Source organism: Oculina patagonica, chromosome 10, assembly GCF_052425735.1.
Source record: "Oculina patagonica isolate OP01 chromosome 10, crgOcupat, whole genome shotgun sequence".
In the NCBI taxonomy this organism is placed as follows: Eukaryota; Metazoa; Cnidaria; class Anthozoa; order Scleractinia; family Oculinidae; genus Oculina; species Oculina patagonica.
The window spans coordinates 3096145-3111838 of record NC_135767.1 but is presented as its reverse complement, the minus strand read 5'-3'; the positions used below and the strand labels follow the sequence as shown (position 1 = coordinate 3111838).

The 15694-nt window shown below is 38.2% G+C and overlaps 1 protein-coding gene and 1 pseudogene across 1 annotated transcript; both read left to right on the top strand.

The window, feature by feature from the left end:
- Nucleotides 1–125: 125 nt before the first annotated feature.
- On the top strand, nt 126–1193 carry LOC144628931 (melanocyte-stimulating hormone receptor-like; annotated as a pseudogene).
- A 3733-nt stretch (nt 1194–4926) lies between these two features.
- Nucleotides 4927–15694, top strand: LOC144628001 (gamma-aminobutyric acid receptor subunit beta-2-like). Its single transcript, XM_078486040.1, has 9 exons — nt 4927–5032; nt 5739–5929; nt 8293–8375; nt 9907–9974; nt 10599–10819; nt 11267–11349; nt 12044–12172; nt 13861–14240; nt 15040–15694. The coding sequence occupies exons 2-9, from the start codon at nt 5847–5849 to the stop codon at nt 15349–15351; spliced, it is 1359 nt and encodes a 452-aa protein (XP_078342166.1). The 5' UTR covers nt 4927–5032; nt 5739–5846; the 3' UTR covers nt 15352–15694.

Below are 15694 nucleotides of genomic sequence, written 5' to 3'. Positions count from 1 at the left end.
GGACAATCATGTCATGGTATACAAATGAAAACCTTCACCAGCTAAAAGCTTCATACAAGATACAATTTAAAATGCAGTTTCTGAAGTAATATTCAACATATTGTTTTGTTTCTTGCTGTGGATAGTAAATTGGATACTCCTGTTTTGAAACCTTTTTGTTTAGTTGTTAAAAAGTTGCTGAGCAAAAGATGTAATCAACAATCGCTCAACAGCGGGCTAAAAATCTGAAAACAATGCGTTTACCCAATGATACAAACTGGATAATAAGACAGCTTGCTATAAATATTGTCCCTAACAACAGTGAATCCATAGGGGAACAGAACATTTCCGATGCCATGCTGAAAATCCTGGTGATAAACTGTGCCTTAAACATTGCGCTCGCCTTAACATCGATAATCGGGAATTCATTGGTTCTACATGCTGTATGGAAATCACCGACTCTTCGTTCAACGTCCATGTTTTTACTCTGTGGCTTAGCGTTATCTGATCTAGCTGTGAGTGCAGTTGTACAGCCACTTTTCATCGCAAACGATTTAATAGCACTGTATCCGCAATGCCAACGATCGATACATGTGCAACTTTTCTTGAACATTTACAACATGTTGGGTTTCTCCTTGTGTGGGATCTCTCTTTGTACAGTCGCTGCGATTAGCGTTGATAGACTGATTGCCATTCAAAAGTCCCTATAGTACCCGAACATTGTCACAATTCCGCGAGTTAGGCGCATCCTTGTGGCGATTTGGACAGGTTGTGTTATATTAGCAAGTACACAGTTATGGCATGAAACAACGCTGCTTATTTTAATGGGAAGTGTGATATTTGTTTGTCTGTGCATTTCCACTATTTCTCATATAAAAATATACAAAATTGTGCGCTATCATCAACATGCGATTCAAATTCAGCTGCAAGCAGTTGAAAGAAACACTGGACATTGTAACAATATGTCGGGCCTAAAAAAGTCTGCGTTTAACGCTTTTATAGTTTTTCTGGTACTTATCATCTGTTATTGCCCTTATCTAGTTGTTTATATCCTCTCCTCATTTTATCCGATTAATGAATTCCTCGCCAGATCCCTCACGTCCACTATCGTGTTTATTAACTCCTCGTTAAATCCGTTTCTTTATTGTTGGAGGTTGTGTGAGATACGGGAAGTTGTACTACAGTCTTCTCGTAAAATAATTTGCTGTAAATAAAAGATACCGTATTTATTCAATTGAGCGCTTAACCTCAAATAGCGCCCATCTCGTGGCGCCCACCTTGAGGCAGGAAAAGTTAATAAGCGCTCAGTTTCGTGCGCCCCCTCGTAGCGCCCACTTTCGTCAAATTAAAATAGCGCCCGCGCTATCGAATTAATACGGTAGATCCATTCCAAGCATCCGTGTATACAGTCAACTCTCTCTAAAACGGACACCGTCGGACCGGCCCCACTTCCGTCTTAGGGGTGTCTCCTATAAGTCGGGTAACGTGACACGAATTGAGAGAAAGCTAACGGCTATGACAACGAACGTCTGTCGCTCTTAGAAACTAAAGTGGAAAAAATAAAAAAAAACGTTATAACAACGGTGAATAGAAAAATCTTGTGCCACATACTAAGCAGAGAAGAAATACGTATAGCGGATTGGTTTTGGTAGTTTGGTATCTGCGCCTACTATCTTTTTGTACCAGTTCGAAGTATATACTAAAAAAACTTTTTGTGCGTGTCCGTTGGCGGTTTCATGTCCGTTGTCCGTCTTAGAGAAGGTCCGTCTTACAGAGAGTTTTGTTACAGTAAAATGACTGAAAAACGGCAGGGACCTTCACCAGGTGTCCGTCTTATGGAGGTGTCCGTCTTATAGAGGTGTCCGTTAAGAGAGAGTTGACTGTATACCTAATAATGTATAATTTATACCTACAAATTGTGTAGTCACTTTACCTACTTTTTCATTTATGATAGCCGTTTTACTAAAGACGCAAAAATCGGTATGCGTTTTTAAGATATTTACATTTTATAAAGTAAAATAAAACGCACAATGTTCCGAAAAAAAAATTGGCCAATTAACAAAGTTATTGCAGCTACTTTTATTATTATAGCTTCACTTCTTTTAATATGAGGCAACCTTTAACCGATCACATTTCTTTCCCAGGCATGGTGTCCCATTCCGTTTATTCAATATACTTTTTTTAAACAATTATTCCACGAACGCGCGTTGGACATAAAATGGTAGATAGCCAACGAGGCGCGTAGCTCTGAGTTGGCTATAGCTATCCCATATACAACAAGCGCGTGTGGAATAATTGTTTTATTAAAAACAACCAAAGAATTTCAATATCTTAGCTCCCCGGCTGTTCACGATGGCGCGTTCACCTACCACTTTTGTGGTCCGTGGTGTCGTATAGGCTCATATGCCATGACCTGTAAACCAATCAAGACTCGGGAATTACAATATACCGTGGCTAGCTTTTTTAACAATTTGAAATTAATAATATTAAATCGAAATGATTAACAAGGACAAGTTTCTGATAATTTCGAATTCTATGTCATCTTTCATTTCAAGGGAATCACCTTAAACTTATATCACACTTTATCTCATGCCTTGAAGAATGCAGCCAAACAAGAGCCTAGAAATTAAAGCCGTTGCATATATTCTGCGGTATCCCATGGGTCTATTCCACGAAAGTTTCCCGGCGTTCATCGCGGCCTCCAAGATTTCCCACCGAAAGCCTTGCCGGCAGTGCGCCTGGCTTTCTTACTAAGCGTTCGGCTCAGTACCAGATTCTTCGGTCTTGAAGCTGTATACTCGGCCTTGTGTAAATTAATAGGCAAGTCCCGGGCTTGTTTATCTCTGCACTAAATAGTCGGGCTCTTGTTTTAGGTGCATTTTGTGTACGAGTGAAGGTAGTTAGGCATAGCTTTAGAACTGTTTTGACCAGCAAAATGGAGCGAAATCCGGCCACTCGATGGCGCCCCATTTAATCTCTGTTTAATGTCGTGATATACACTTTTAAATTGTCGAGGATTCAATGACGTTGTCTTGTTTTTCTTTTTTATTTTTTCATTCCTTCCCTGTCGCAATTTTTTGTCATTATTTGGGAGGTAGGTCACGTGACCCGCAGCTGTAGAATATAAAGGTGGTCCTCAGACAAAATTAAGTCCATGAAGGTTGTTGTCCTTTTATTTGAAGTTTACTTTTGAATTTATTTCAAAAGTGTAATTACGAGGCTTCTAAGCCATTCATTTTCTGAATGAAGCATATTTAAACTAATCATAGTGTCGGAAAAAGATATTTATTCTGATTGGGCCTCTGATAGCCAAATTTGTCAATTTGAGCGCGAGCAGTATAGATTACCATGCCATTTGTAACTGTTAGTAATCGAATCGCCCTGTAATTAGGCAGGAAGGTCTGGTTCCTGCAGTTTGTTCTTATTTTAGAAACCGATATAATACCACAGAACTTTCGAGTAAAACAACGTTCAACAAATGCTTTTAACTCTCAAATTTTATCAGTTACTGATACATTATTGCTTAAAGCATGCCAAAAAATTTAGGGGTGATAAACGTTTTTGTAGCCCAAGGTGGGTCTCGAATTTTCGAATTTATACCCCATTTATCGCATCTTTCAATAACACAATCTACGATTCTGATTGGTTCTTCTCATGCCTGCCATTATTTACACACAAGCTTGTAGCTTTTAATGATGATCGTGAATCGTTGTATGTATCCCATATTTTTCATCTAAGGGTTGATATCTCCTAAGGTGTAACTTGAACGAGCTTACGCAGCTCAACATTTTCTGCTGACGAAAGTATTAAAAATTAATTTTCTCGATTATTTTTTTTGTACGCCCAGAATAAAAAGTTATAAGCTCAAAAAATGCAAAGCAAGCCTTAATTAGAACGCAAGTAAATATAGTAGGTGTCTACTGACAGGTGGCTAATTATAATTACTAGAAAATGGATCGCTGAAATTGAACGGTGCACTTTAAAGTGAAATGGGTTCTGGTTCTTATCTGCGCCTTTATAGCCGAAAGTCAGAATTCAAGTGAGATTTTCGTGTGCAAATAAGAAGAAAAAAAGGGAGAAAAAAGAATCAACGAAGAAGCTCAAATCCCGATTTTTCATTGATGTTATAATTATCAATTCGTAACAGAACTTCGTGTTTTGCAATTGAAGGGTAATGATCGTAATTTAAAACGGTGAAAATTTTAAATTGCTCGACCGATATAATACCCTTGATTGCAATCTGCTAACCTTTTTACCGTTACTTAATTGTGTTTGTATAGATGTCAATTTTCCTTAATTACAATTCATTGATTTTAACCATTAATTAAGCATGTTTGCTTTCTTTGCAAAAAAACATTTCACATTTCACACTTACGGCACTTTTATCATTCGCCATGCATATTCCGAAAAACGCCATCGACGGAAAGTAGATAACTAAGATTATTAAATCCTTGAGCATCGGATGTGAATTTTTTTTAGATTTGTTCGGCTTAGCGACCATCGGATTTCAATCGATATTTCATGCCAGACAAATATGGCCAGTGAACACGCCAGCCATTTTTTTCTCAATAATTTTTGGTTGTTTTTTTATTAAAAAATAACGCGCTTTTTGGCCTATCTGCCATCTCGTGTCCAACACACGCCCATGAAATAAGTGTTCGATATTGCATAAAGTTGAAATATGCAACCAGACGAGACTCTTTTATATAACGACACCCTTCATCTTCCGATTATAAATGATTCATACACTAGACCCGCAAAATGTCAATGTACTAATAAATGGCTGTGTTCATTCCGATTGATTTAGCTTTAGGGTTGACACTATGCCTTAAGCCTTTAAAAATAGTCCGTCCAATGAATTTAAACATCCCTCTGGTCTTTAAAAAGTTGCCCGATGGTAAAATGCAATCAATTTTGATTTATCACCAATACTCAAATCTTCAAATCTTCAAGAGGAAAGAGCTGTTCAGCAATAGCTAACCTTCAAATAATATTCACTCCGGCTTGCTGGTATACTCTTCCAAGACTAACTGGGCTAGAAAGAGCTATCGTGGTAATTTAACTTTTCTACATCAAAACTTTTAAGTGTCATAGAAAAGATGAATAAGACGGTGTAAATAGATTTAAAAGAGGACAAAAAGGCGGTGGGCGTGCTTCGCAAGCAAAGTCTGTATAAAGGGCATTGAAATTATAAATGAGGAAGGGTTGATGTTTTTAATTTTCTCTCAGTCAGGGGCTTAACAGCATTCTGCGGCAAATGCGTCTTAATTTCATCGTTATTTAAATTACCGTAAAGCGCGTGGGCATTGCCTAATTAGTTGGCAGTGAATGCTTTTACCATCAAACTGAAGAGCTCGGATAAAGTGTCGCTGCGTGCGATCTTTACCAAGGTGTGTTCCCCAAAGCTAGCATGAAGTGACGGCCTCTATCGTCTTCGGCAAGTCGAAACGGTTATAAATTTGAATTGCAATTATCTTCACTTATTCACAGCAGTCATAGAGTTCTAACAGTGCTGAGTGCCCTACCTGAAGGCTCATCCGGAAGGTAGTAAATATTATTCAATACAAAAAGTTCCATTTTAAGTCACTACCCTTCAGAAAAAAAAAAGATACGTTTAGCTACTTGCACAGTTGGCATAAAGCGTCTTCGCTATTGAAATGAGTATACACTGCAGTTACTTAAACAATATTTATGTCGTTGCTGAAATAGGTACTTCAAAAAAAGCGACATCAGGACATTTTCCTTTTGTTATTTTTTAGACCTCCTGAACAGGCCAAGTGCTATTTAGTTGCGGCCTGAGTGTGTATGAGTCGCTTCCACTATCTGGTGTTTAGTCAACAAAGAAGTCACAGTTGGACTGAAGCAATATGTCGTCCCTTCGTGAATTGTACGCAAATTCTTCAAGGTTGTTGACAATTACAGCAGTCGTTACACTCGTTCTTCGCTGTGGGTAGGTGAAATTCAAACTTGTCATTACGAAAGATGAAAATAGAAAAGAAAATTCCTTAAAGTTAAATTATATTAAACTTCTAAATCTTCTAGACACGACCAATCTAACCTACAGCCATGGCATTTTAACATTAGCTTAGTTAGTATTTTAATTTTTTGACATGCATAATTCACACTGAAACATTGTAGAACGTTTTCATTTCAGAGACTTAAAGCTATACGCAAGTATGACCCACACTATATTTCGAAATTTTACACATGAGTATGCAGAAATTCACAGTATTTAATATTCTTTTTATTTTTAATCCAGCTTTACTGATGCTTTGGAAAACGCAATTAAAATTAGCAGTAAGGTTGCTAAACCTTTGCAGAATTAACGGTCATAATTTTCATCTGTGAAAATTAAAATTTATTTGCTTTATAAATTCTAGTTTCCTAAGAAATTTGTCACATTTAGAGAAAATGAAAATAAAATTGTCTTGACCCAAGAAATTTTGTTAAAAGAGGAAAATCATTTTTTCTAGCTCTCGAAGGATTTTCTTGTTTGTTGATGCTAGAAGATGAAAAAATTGGCTTCACTGCAATAAATTATGAACGAGACTTACACCAAGCATAATAACTTGAAGATTATTTTTACATAAACACCGCGGGACACTTCGACAAACACGCAGACATCATCTATCATGCATAAATTCTAATTAAATGTCAAAGTGCATTTCATTCACCCCAAGAAGGCTTTTTACTGTTCATTGATATTTTGTGGTGGCGCATGTCAGTCACGGAAGTCAGGAAATAGCCTGTATAACAGTCTTTCTCTTTTCGCCTTCTGTGCTCTCGGAAAGGAAACAGCTGCAATGCATGCTAGTTAGGAATTTGAGAACTATGTTTTGGAGGAAGTGGTTTTATTGTTAACAGCTATCCAATCATATTGCAAATTTTAAACGAAATTACCTTCAGTTATTTTGCATTTTTTCCAAAGCAACTTCAAACTAAAATTAATTGGAAATTTGGAGATAAATATGTTAAACCAAGTAAGGAAAATGGAAAACCCTACTGAAAGCCAAGAGCTTGAATTTACAAGTGTCCATAAACTTCAAATAGTGTTTTAAGTTTAAATTCAAACAATGTTTTAAACATCTTTGCATTGACCGTTGTATACAAAGCGTAATAAATAAAAGTTTGAAAGAAAAACAGTGACATCAATTAATTATGAACTATACCAAATTAAACTTGTTCTATCTATATTCAACCTTAAGTTTAAACCTTGTTATTATTAACTATGCGGATGGCCTTGTGCCGTAATTCTCAAGCACCAAAATACCTACTATTAATCCTGAGATCTCTTTGTTGTTGTTAGGGTAATATTATATTTATCTCAACTGCTTTCAAGATGTCCCTTGAAATAGCATTTAACCGGGGATTTTTGTTTTTTTTTTTTTTTTTTTTTCTTTTTTTTGGGTTTTCCTTTCAAAAAAAAAAAAAAAAAGTTATTTTTTCAAATATATAAAGTAAGAAAAAAAAAGGGCCAAAAAAATTGGCTCTTTTTTTTCTCCTTTGATGTTTGCCGGGCTTCCTAACGATTTCCCTCTATTAACTATGATTTAACTTTTTGATGTTGGTTTTCATCTAACGCCGTCAAATTCTAAAATCTAAAATGTTAATCCTACAAAGCTGTTCTTTACACTTTTTTTACACGTAAAGAAAATAAAACCCTATGCAAATTTTGATAACGATTCAGTGCTTCGTTTAGGAGATTAATCATTTTACAATTTGTTATGTCCCGGATGAACGTGTTTCTTTACTGTCTCAAAAACGGACATTTTTATCGCATTTTTCAATTTTCATATGCGATAAATAATTAAGAGGTGAGATTCAAAATGATTTTAAGTAAAAGCGATAATATTCAGGGTAGAATCTACTTTTAAATACTGATTTTACAATTCTATGACCACCATATTTGTGCCCCAAGGAGGGGCACAAACATGGCGGCTACATGCTAAATAATGTAATTTTCTTAAAATTATTTTTGTAAAATCTCGGTTGTGATAAAGCCTACGGAGCTATAATTTTGACAAAACATTCACTTCTGCATGCTCTATAATCAGGTAGTTTTCTGATGTTTTTCATGCAAACAAACAGTTTTTAACATTTTAGAGAGTTTTTATAACATTTTCCTCTGGTTACTTCTTCTCGGCCCATAGGGCCCTCTGCAGCTTCCGGTCACATGGTACAAAATCCGTCATGGTGGAGGTCAAACTACACTCTGGTACTGTTTTGGGTGCCCCAATGCATAGCTGGCCTTTAGCAAGGTGTTATTTTGTACCATGTGACTCTAGCTGCAATAACTTACGTTTTTTTCGTTAGCTCAACAGAAGCAGCACGAAACAAGACTCTTCTGGAGCTGCTGTTTTCAGATTATGACAAAGATGTCAGACCAAACCAAGGAGGTGCGTATCTTAGAAAATACTCAATGAGCTCAATAAGCTCTGACATCAAAAGACCAATAATTTAACAGTCTTTGAAAATAAAATCTGAATCAGGTGTTTTATCTGCATTGCCAGTAGCTATTGTAGCTATTGTATAACTCACTATTTTCAGTGGCTTTAAGACTAAAGAGAATCAGAGCAAATATAATATTATGTTTACTTCTTGTACACTTGTGGCAAAGATATTTTTACTTAAACGACCAAATTTGAAATCTTTACTAAATCTTACTTTACTAAATTTTCTTCTTAATATTTCCCCATCTCGCTCCTCCTTCATCAACATCTTAAAAGGTTTATAGTTCATTCTCTTACACATCCATCACGGCATTTTTATGCTGTTTACACTTGAGCATTTACCGCGGTTAACGTTTACTGACTAAACCTTGGTACATTTGTACAGTGTTTATACTGGCTTAAATATAAACCAAGGTAATTCTGTCATCAATAACGATAACGATCAAATCAAATTGGCGGCCAAAGAAAAAGAAAAGCTGTGGCTCTTGTAGTCCTCGCGTTTTATTTTAATATTTTTGAGCTGCGAACTCAGGTCACAATATTTCAGCGGCTCTTACTTTTGCAGTACAGCTGTACTTCAAGAAGTCGAGGCGAGAGCAATTGATTTTGCTTCAAAAGACAATGCGCGCTGAATGTGCGAGATCATTGCCGAGAAACCAATTCAGGTTTAAATCCCTTTTACAAAGAAATTTCGTTGAAGATTGGTGGAAAGAAAAAATCAGAATATCTAGAGAAACGTGCGATTACTCTGTCCGAGTGGTTGGTCCGGATTTGGCAAAGAAGAACACCAGATTGATAGGTAGATCAAATAGAAACGTGGAAACGACGTCGTGAAAACGCTAGCCTGCGAGCAGGCTCACCTTGGGGCACGCGCGAAAATACCTTGGGGCACGCGCGAGTGGCGAGCACGTAGCGATAAGGCGGGGAGAAGGCGGGGAGTCGCGGCTTCGCCGCTCCCGTGTAGCTCTCGTGTTTGCCCCGTAGCTCTCGTGTTTGCCCCAAAGTGAGCCTGCTCGCAGGCTATGAAAACGCAATCAAATGACACTGACGCAATCTGGACACCAGGGAATGTGAAATACTATGCGACCGCAAGCGGATATATCTGTCATCTCGACCTTGGTTACCGACCTAAACCATACCTGATCACAGGGTTAATCGAACTAAATATATTTACCTAGGTAAGTAAACTCCAATACCTCGGTAAAACGCTCAAGTGTAAACACAGCATTAGTTTACATGAAACCTCAAAGAAATAGTCGGAGAATAGTCTCCCCTTAAGCTAATAGACCACTGTTGAACAGTATATGGCTTTAAATTGTGGTTTACTCATAACCCTATTCCTTCCCTCTTTTATTTTCCCTTTACTAAATTAACTCCTGTCTTTCTTTCCCCTTAGCAGAGCTATTACATCCTCAAATCTTCAAATTCAGTCAAAAACATTATCTTATCTTTCTTATTTATCGACCTTTCCTTTCAGTTGGACCAGTGCTGATGGAAGTCGACTTGTATGTTGAATCGTTCGCGAATATTGCTGAAGCGAACATGGTAGGAAAATCATATAACCATGTAACCATATGCCAACTCACCCCTCGGCCCCATTTTAGCGCGGTTATTTTTTCTTCACAGTTTTATGGCTTCTTGCTTGATTATCTAAGGTAGAATAAGCAAAAGCGGTTGTTTGAAATATCACACAATCAAATAATCAATTCAAAGTTTCACAGAATCGATCTGTTTTTATTCATGATCCCTCGTACGCTGTGTGAGCCTAATTACACTATCACAGCGGTCAAACGCACTGCGCAAGCGCAATTCCCGCCAAAAACTGCCACTTATAAACGTTTCAAATTTTCGAATCCTGCACTTTCAAGTCAAAAATTAAGACAGTCACTAAAAAGTAAGATTTTTACGTCGCTGATCCATGGGAAATTTAATAATTGTTATCCACCTACTAACTTTTTTTAAGAAAAAAAAAGTCTTGCACATTTCCGCTTCAAACTCTAGAAAATTCGAGAAGGCGAAAACCAGGAGTCGTTTATGCGTTTGACCGCTGTAAAAACCATAGCACCAAACTTTTTAAAATTTCTACTTTCAACGGTTAGAAATAGACTGGTTGTTAACCAGTCTATTTTTACTAGCAGTTAGAATCTTTCCTTTCTTTTTTTGTGATAGGAGTACGCCATATTTGGTTATTTTCGTCACTACTGGACTGACAAACGATTAGCGAATAAATCCCAAGAGACCATCCAACTGAAGGGGTCGACTATTGAGCATGCGTGGACTCCAGACACTTACATAAGTAACGCTAGACAGTCGAACCTCAGACAAAAGGACTCGGAAGTGGAAAGCGCCTTCTTTGTTTACCCGGATGGTTCAATTTTCTACTCGAAGGGGTACGTTAAAAGTTAACTAATAAAACTTGGAAGATGAAAAAAGCAAACTTTTAAGACGCCAGATGCATGTTGGCAAAGAAAATATAAATTTTTTATCTGGCCACGTATTTCGTGTTCGTCTCGCTTGTCTCTTGTTACTCTCGCGTATTCGCCCCGTCTCGCGTGTATCACGCTCTTTGCACGTGCATCAGATGTAAATTTCTGTTCCAAAAAATCTTTGGGTTTCTACTTCTTTTTGCTGCATGCATACAAGAATACTACGTAATAAAATTCTCTAAACATAACGATATAACAACCAAGGCCAGGCAAGTTGGGGTTACAATACGAGCTTATTATAGGAAAAGTTACAAATACTGTAATGACTTGCTGTAGTCCTACATACTTTCCGTTTCTATTTTCTGGATAACAATAGTAAACGTTTGTGTATGTTTTTTCCATCGTTTGCAGCGTAAAAATTGTGGCGTCTTGTGACATGGTCTTAGAGAATTTTCCAATGGACACACAGCATTGTTTTTTGACACTGGGAAGCTGTAAGTACTGATCTATTATTCGTGTAAAACTATTTCGATAATTTAACCTCGCATCCTTAATTATGTAATTTTGGCGTAACATCTTATTGACCTTATTGGACTCGGAGACTTTTTAGTCTTTAAAAAACACATAAGCATTGTGAAGAAAACCGAAACGTCTGTTTATATCGCTAGTTTTTAGTTGTTTATGTATAACAAAATCATTATTGGTAAACAGGATAATAGTTAAAATAAACTACTGCATTTTTTTCTTAAACTATGCAGTTATATACAAAAGAAGATTTATTCTTAAGGTACCGTGATTTTATTTCCTCATTGGCTGTCCTCGTCGGTCGAAACTTAGGCCCGGGCCAAACGTCGAACCTTACATGAGTCGAACCTAACGCAAATGAGCAAAACCTGTTGTTTTTGGTAATTTGCATTAGGTTCGACTCACGTGAAGTTCGACGTTTGGCCCGGGCCTTACTCACCTCGAATTTTTGGGCGCTGAGGGGGGGGGGGGGGGGATCTCTAGCAAACCATATGAGTCTTCGATCGTGATAGAACCACGCAGTCATTTTCAACTTTTGGAGGTACTCCCTAACTGAAGGTACAACTCTAATGTTTGAATGATAAGGATATGGCTCTTCTTTCAAAAAGAGTCTAAGAGCAAGCAGAGTGTCATTAAACAGCAGTAAAATTTATTTTGTTTTAGATGGTCACAGCATGAAGGATGTCATATATAAGTGGAAGAGAGACACTATATTAGTTGAGAAGAAAAGCATTGCTCAGTTTGACGTGAAGGACGTTCAGCTGCGTTCAGAAGTTATGTCTTATGTAACAGGTCAGTCACGTCATGTAAGACTTACTATAAATGACATGTAAAAGCTGCGGGAAACTGGGCTCAAAATCCAACACACACATGCGAGAAAACCAGCGCGCGTGTAGGAAATCACAGAACACCGAAGGAGTAATGGAAAGCCAGTTTTTCTTGTTTCTTGCCTTTTCATAGGTATTAAGGTAAACGGGCGTTATTTCATGCAAGAAATAGTTATACTTTCGTCTACGTTCTGTCTGATGACATGATCTGTTTTGCGCGTATCAAAATTACTTGAAAACGCAGAATTTTAATACCAAAATTCCCCGAATCAGCTTTTCTGGAATTTTCAAAGTTTTCAAAGTTTTTTATTTTCAAAGTTTTCAACTTTTAAAAATTGTCAAATTCTTTGACCAACTCTACATTTATTTGACAAATATGCGGTGGAAGAAATAAAGTCATTCAACAAGATTATATGGTGTGTACTGTCCACTAGATTTCTTTTTTTTTTTTTTGAGAAAAAAAAAACACGAGATTATCACCTACTGTAACAGTCGTCTTAACTATGTCAAATTCTTTCGTTATTTCGTCATATTGCGACTGACACCACCCCTGACGCCCACCGACGTCCCCCCCTTTTCTCCCCTTTTGCTTCCCCCTCAAACTCCCCTTTGTTCATCCCTTTTAATTGATCCCTTGTCTATCCGAGTTTGTCTCACATTCCCCTTTTAGTTAAACCCCCCTAAGTTCCTATGTGCTTATCACCCCCTTCCCTGAATTCCCCCTTCCCCTTATTCTCCCCATTTTTCCATCTCCCCCGTAATCCGCCGGTCTCTTTCTCATCCCCTAGTTTCGCCCCCCAAGTTCCTATCACTCAGACTCCCCTTATTCCCGTATGTTCTTTTTTCTTTTTTTTTTTTTTATGTTCCCACCATGCCTCGAACCTGCGACCTCCCGCTTTGAAGTCAATCACCTTAACCACTACACCACGCCGCTCGCTGTTGAAAACTTACAATTCATTCTCTGGTATTATAATTTATTAGTCCCAGGCCCAGCTCGGCCAAATGTAATTGTTCCAATTAACAGAGGGGGTAAGTGACTGTTTCGCTGAGGGACTAGTCCTGCATTTTTGATTCAATAAATAACTTTTTGAAAAAAAGAAAAGAAAAAGAAAAAATATATGCGATTTTAAACGTGATACATTGTATGAGCTCAAGGTTGCTATGGTTAAGTTGGTTGCAGTCAAACGACAAAAAGTTGAAAAAATATACTTCAAAGATAAGGTTATGATTTTCGCTTTTTAAAGCTAGGTGCTTTACTGGTGTTAGAACTCAGCTACAAAAAAATGTACGTTTGAAAACGGGAAATTTTCGGACTTGTCGGCACCATTTGTCAAAACAATTTTGTTCAGGTGCGAAACATTCAAAAAGTAAAGAAATTCGTTTATTTTTGAGAAATGTTCGCACTTTTTTGCTCATGCTTCCACCTTATTGTTAACGAAATCCTCCGAAATAAAACTTTTTTTACTACGGCTTTTTGCAGCTAACGGCCACCTGGTACAAATTCCAAGCATGATCTGAATTCAGTTTGTTTAATTTTGAATGTCTCAGGGCGTAGCTTGCTTTCTGGCATGGTGGATATTGTTTCATTCGGCTACAAAGAGCACATTGGTTTAGAATCTGGAAATTAAACAAACTGCCGAATTCATTCCGCAGGAAACTACTCACAGCTCACTATCACCTTCAGCTTTAAACGACGCATCGGTTATTACATCAATCAAGTTTATGTCCCAGACACCCTTATAGTCACAATCAGCTGGATCGTGTTCTGGTTGGATCAAGACGACATGGGTGGCCGAGTAGGACTGGGTATCACGACTCTTCTCACTATAATGTTTCTTCTGGGCTCTGTTAATACTGCTCTTCCACGCGTGAGTTATGCCAAGGCTATCGACTGGTATCTGATCGTGTCATTCCTGTTTGTTTTTCTTGTGTTGGTGGAGTGTATCCTCGTGTACATATTGCGTCCCAAAAAGCAAACTTTCAAGGATAGAACTGCAGAGAAGTCTGTAGATCTCGAGCAAGGCATGACAGAGGTACGTAGCCAGATAAAGTAGGGGGAGGGGTGGGTAAATTCTAGGACTAGTTAGCTTATCGGTCGCCGTGCCAAACTCCGCTTTTTGTTTCTTGCTGTTTTTTTTTCTTCTTTTGGTAGTAAGAAGCGATTAGAAGTAGTTTGCAACTCCCTCATGGATAGCATGCCCATCCAAAGCAGGTGGCAGTTTACCTATTTAGACAAATTTCTGGATGAAAATTAACAAAATACCTAGAGTGCGGGCAGTCTTTTTCTTTTTATAGCGTGCGGCGCGAATACGCGAATTTGAAGCGACATATCGAGCGCCTCCCCACCCCCACCCAGCGGAGGAACTGCGCAAAGACTAAATGCGCTCCCAGTTTATTTGTTCTTCCCAGGTAAACGACACGGGGGCAGATTTAAGGTCAAAGATCGACTGTCGGACCTCCTTATTCAGAGTCCAGAGTCCAGTCCAACGTGTTGAAGGGGTTTAATTTGGACCAGAACTAAGTCCATAGTTCGCCCCAGGCTTCCCTACGTATACGCGGGCGACCACACTTCACACGGGAAAGTTCGTCGTAAAAAGAAGTGCCCACTCCTTTAATACAACCGGAATTTGTTGGCCCCACGTGTTTCTATTAACGGGGCTCTGCCCTGTGTTTTTTGGTATCTTGATGTTTCGTCAATTAAAGACGAATTCTTTTTAAAATATAAAGTGTTGAATCACTCTTAGCTCCAGGAGCCATTACCGTCGACGGGATCAAATATGGCTCCTGGTAGCTCCAATTTTCTTGTTAACGTAAATGTCTTTTGTTTTGCAGAAATCACACAACAAGGAAGACGCCTATCAAGGGAAGTTCGTAAAGAAACGAAGTCTGCTCAATTTGGAGAAGCTTTTAAGCAGCAGCGAGCCCGTGATAGCCCGTAACAGCGGAATCCCTTTGATGTCAAATAACAAGAATGACATTGAGATGATTGACAGGTCAAAAGAGCAGGATCCAATAGAAATTAAGAAGAAAGGACCATGTGCCTCGATTGCAAGTGGTGTTGACTTTGTGTCACGTTTTCTTTTTCCTTGTGCGTTTATTTCGTTTAACATATTTTATTGGAATCACTTTTTAAATGCTGCGTAGATTGAAACGACGATAGCTGCCTGACTCAAAAGTGAAACAAAAACAAAACCAAAACAAACAAACAACACTGAAACGTAGGGACTAGAACTTGCTATCAATCCATCTAGTTCAGAAGTAATGATGTTATAGGTTAATTTAATTGTTGTAATTTAAGTAATTCAGTTCAGTTCGCAGGGCCGTAAGCAGGATCTGGCATGGGTGGGTGCGAGGGCCAGAGGCGTGAGCGTCTCGTCTCAAGTTGTTTAAGTCTCACATTTCCTACACTCTGAGAGTCATTTTAACCCTCACTCCCCGATTAGGCGGACCTTTGTAGACCGTGGGTGGGTGAGGATGCACCCATCGC